At 34.6% G+C, this 3,857-nt stretch overlaps 1 protein-coding gene across 1 annotated transcript in view; it reads left to right on the top strand.

The window, feature by feature from the left end:
* Positions 1-3,512, top strand: part of rtf1 (RTF1 homolog, Paf1/RNA polymerase II complex component) — a 54,752-nt gene extending 51,240 nt beyond the window's left edge. The window contains exon 18 of the mRNA XM_039741117.1: positions 2,634-3,512. Coding sequence (XP_039597051.1) covers positions 2,634-2,740 — 107 coding nt within the window. The 3' untranslated portion in view covers positions 2,741-3,512. The remainder of the gene's footprint in view (positions 1-2,633) is intronic.
* The last annotated feature ends 345 nt before the right edge of the window (positions 3,513-3,857 follow it).

Raw genomic sequence — 3,857 nt, forward strand, 5'->3', positions numbered from 1 at the left:
TGTTTTTGTCTGATAAAAACGAGCATAATTGAAACCAGATACTGAATATGAACAATTTCACACAATTTTGTAATTTTTAAAATATTTTCTATGTCATTTGTGCTGAACAAATCTGCACTGACTGTTGGCATTTTTTTCTTTTCCTTTTATTGCCCAAAATGGGCCAATTTGTAATGAAATTTAGGTGAATTTTAAGGTGTGAGGGTTTTTATACTCTAAATGTCTACAGCACACAACATATCCTGCTCCAACAACAAAGTATTTATAATGAATGCCTTCAATATTGCATTCAAAAATCTCCACTACTGGGCTTTGTTATTTTCTACCAGCCAGATTGATCTCTGATTCCATCTCAGGCACAAAGAATTTATTGACATAATTTTGCCACCTGCAGACCTGAAAAGATCAACAATCAGAAAACGGAATCTACTGTGTTGTGACAGATGTGACCATGAAAATCACAGGGTCTTAGGAAGAACAAGGCTCTTAGGCTTGAATCAGTGTGCAGACCCCACCTAGCTGTATTGAGGGAAACAAAGAAAAACAAGCATGTAGTGTCAAGGTTAGGGGCAGTGAGACTTGAATAGCCCATGCATAAGAACAGTAAACCCATAATGAGCAGAGCAAGAGTATGGACAGGCACAAAATGACCGAGACAGCCTCTGAGATTAAGAACAATATATACATTATCTAAACCTGTTTATCCAGAGCAGGATCACAGGAACCTGGAGCCTACCCAAGCAGGTTTGGATGCAAAGCAGGAAAAATCCCTGGTATGCAATATGTATGATATGGCTGATGTTAAGAACAAAAAGAATATGATATTTCAACTATTTTGAGAGACAGAAACAGTGACAAAATGGGGACAAATATTTTAAAACATAATTCTGCTATTGGATTCTTTTAACAATATCTGCTATTAATAATGATGAATATTAACTAAAAAAGATAAATTAATAAATATAGCATAAATACAAAAACACATTAGCATGTTTAGCTTTTCATCACTTGGCAGACTCTCTTCCCCCACCTACCTGTAGTTCAGTAGAGACATTGCCAACTCAGGAATTTTACAAGGTTTGTATCTCTTCGTTGTTAAATGACATTTTTAAAGCAAAAGTGACTGGTTAGCAACAATGTGCTGATCTTGTATTATGATCTAGTCAGTCTCTCGATCAGTGCCGTTTTATTTTCAAAATTGGGAGTGGTCTCCCCTTGACTTTCTCGTGTACTCGGATATGGTCATGGATATTTGAGGAGTAAACCACAAGACAATGATTATATTATGTAAATTTAAAGAACCTTCAACAACAAATCAAATTTAATAATATATAGATAAATTATTATGAAAGTAAAGTTGATTAAATTTGATTCTGCAGCTAAATGAAAAAAAATCAAGTATGTGTTCGGTTAAAGTACCACTTCCGGTTGATGGATTTGGCCCAAAGGTTAATAGAGATCTACAATTTTGGTGTAATCACCACATGCCAAATTTCATCCATCTATCTAGTTGTGTTTTTGAGTTACCGTGTTTACACACAGACATACTTCCAAAAAACTGTTTTTTTGGACTTGGGGAGGTCTAAAAGGTCAAGATTCATCAAAATCTTGAGGTTGAATTTTTTTTTCCTGATTATACTTTCTCTATACTGTAATGGTAATGAAGTGGCAGGTGAATTACTGTCAACAAAAAGCAGGCACCTGAGAAATAAACTGAAATGTTACTCACTCGTGATTTTTCTGTCCATATGATAAAGTTTTTGTTGACTACCACATTCCAGTTTCAGGTGTTTCAGTTACATCTTGATATACAACAATTGCAAACAAAGGCGGTACATAAATCGCTTTCTAATCCACACGCTTTACGCGCATATTCAGCTTGCTGTGTCACCGCAAATGCTGTGTGAACAGCCGCACTCCTTCACCAGCCACCATTCACTTGATGAATATATGCGGGTGGCTTGTGGGGGATGACTTTCAGTTTTAGAGTTAAAAGTTATAAGGGTTAAAAACTAACAGCAAGAATATTCATTTGAAAACAAAAACTAAACTTATTTTAGTAAATAATTTTATTTCAGTTAGTCTTCCCAGCTACTTTATTGGTTTTGTTTAGTTTTAGTTTTTCATTTCGGTTTTGTTAATTATTTCATTTCAGTTTATGAAAATGTTTTTTAATAGTTTCAGTTTTGATTTTAGTTTTCTTTAACTATAATAACCTTGCTCAGAGGACTCATCAAATGAATGCTTGGAACGGGTGACAGCCATGATGCGAACGCGTATGCATACTGAGCGTGAAGTATAAACGAACCCTAGGTCACACAACAATTAAATCAATAGATTACTATCAACCAACCAACAATTAAACCAATTCAGGGAGAGCACTACTGACAAGCAATGAATAGACCTTGCATAGGTGTACTTAAAAGAAAAAAAAAGTGCAGAAAAACTTCCATTACTTGCTTTTTTTTTTTTTTTTAATATATATCCCACACTTTATTGGGAATTTGTTGCACAGTTGCAGAAATTGTGGTTGTAAAGGTGTTTTTTCAAAATAATTATTTGTAAAACAAGACATTGAAATGGAATGGTAATAACAAGAATAGTTTTCATGTGTTTCCTCTTTAATTCTTTAGAGGCTAAATCATTGTCTGTGACCTCCAATATCCCCCAAGTTAAGGATGGCGCTCCCCGAAGATCACTGAATCTAGAGGATTACAAGAAGCGACGAGGACTCATTTGAGCAGATAAGCAGCTGCAACTCTACCTGAACTTGACTATCTCAGCTGTAATGTCACAGTAAATTAATGAACTTTTTCAGTTTTGGTAAAAATGGACTTCATACATATTGCTATCAAGCAAATGATCTAACGAGAAGAAAAAAAAATGTTTGCAGAATATACGTTGAGCTGCACCTGATATCTATTTTTTTTTTATTCTCCTATGTTCTCAACCCTGTTTGTCCTCCTCCATTGCAGTGATTGTGGAACTTCCAGAAATGTCCACTTTTTTAACAGGTGTATTTAAGAGTTCTTTCTAGATGAAGTGGAACTTTCAGTTGGAATGTAATACTTGTTTATCAGTGAATGTTTTTTTTTTTCCCCCCATTTGGCAGCTCCAGTTCTCCAGGTGGAGCAGAATTCTCTTCAGGCCTCAGATGCCATATTGGTTATCGGTATGGGCACAAACTTAACCAAAACTAAACATTTAAGACGCTTAACAACTCTGGCATCTCCTGGATATTCTCTGGGTGATGAGTTTGTCATCAGAATATGTACATTAAATAGCAGCATCAAACTTTTTATATATAAAAACAGTGTTACTGTGGAACATATATGAGAGAACCTTTTAAAAGAAAATAATCTTGTATGTTCAGAAATCTTGTACATTTACCCCGCAGATAATAGTAAGTGTTCCGTATGTGTCCTAGAAAAATTTCTTATTAAATTGGCATGCCATGTAAATATGTGATTTCATTGGGTGCTGCTCAATAAAGAGGAACTACTGTTTCATAGAATTCTTTGTCTTAGTATTTTCTCTGTTTTGTTTTTTTTTTTTCCTTAAATGGTGGATAAAATTGTCAGAAGCCTCATGTTAGCTAAATTACAGAACCTGCCAAGAACTTTAGAGTGTGTGTGTGTCCCACCACAAGTGAAATTATTGATAATAGATCACACTTAAGTGAAATTGATTAATGCAAATGAAAAAAGTAGTACATTTTCACTCATGGGTTTATAAGGATTGCACATTGCAATGGAGAACTTCAGTTGTTGTTTTTTGTTCAGTTCCAGATTTCCTGGTATTAGTTTTATAATGGGTTTGATGAAACTGACCTTGAAAGATAAATTATAACTGTCATT

Source organism: Polypterus senegalus, chromosome 18 (assembly GCF_016835505.1).
Source record: "Polypterus senegalus isolate Bchr_013 chromosome 18, ASM1683550v1, whole genome shotgun sequence".
NCBI lineage: Eukaryota > Metazoa > Chordata > Cladistia > Polypteriformes > Polypteridae > Polypterus > Polypterus senegalus.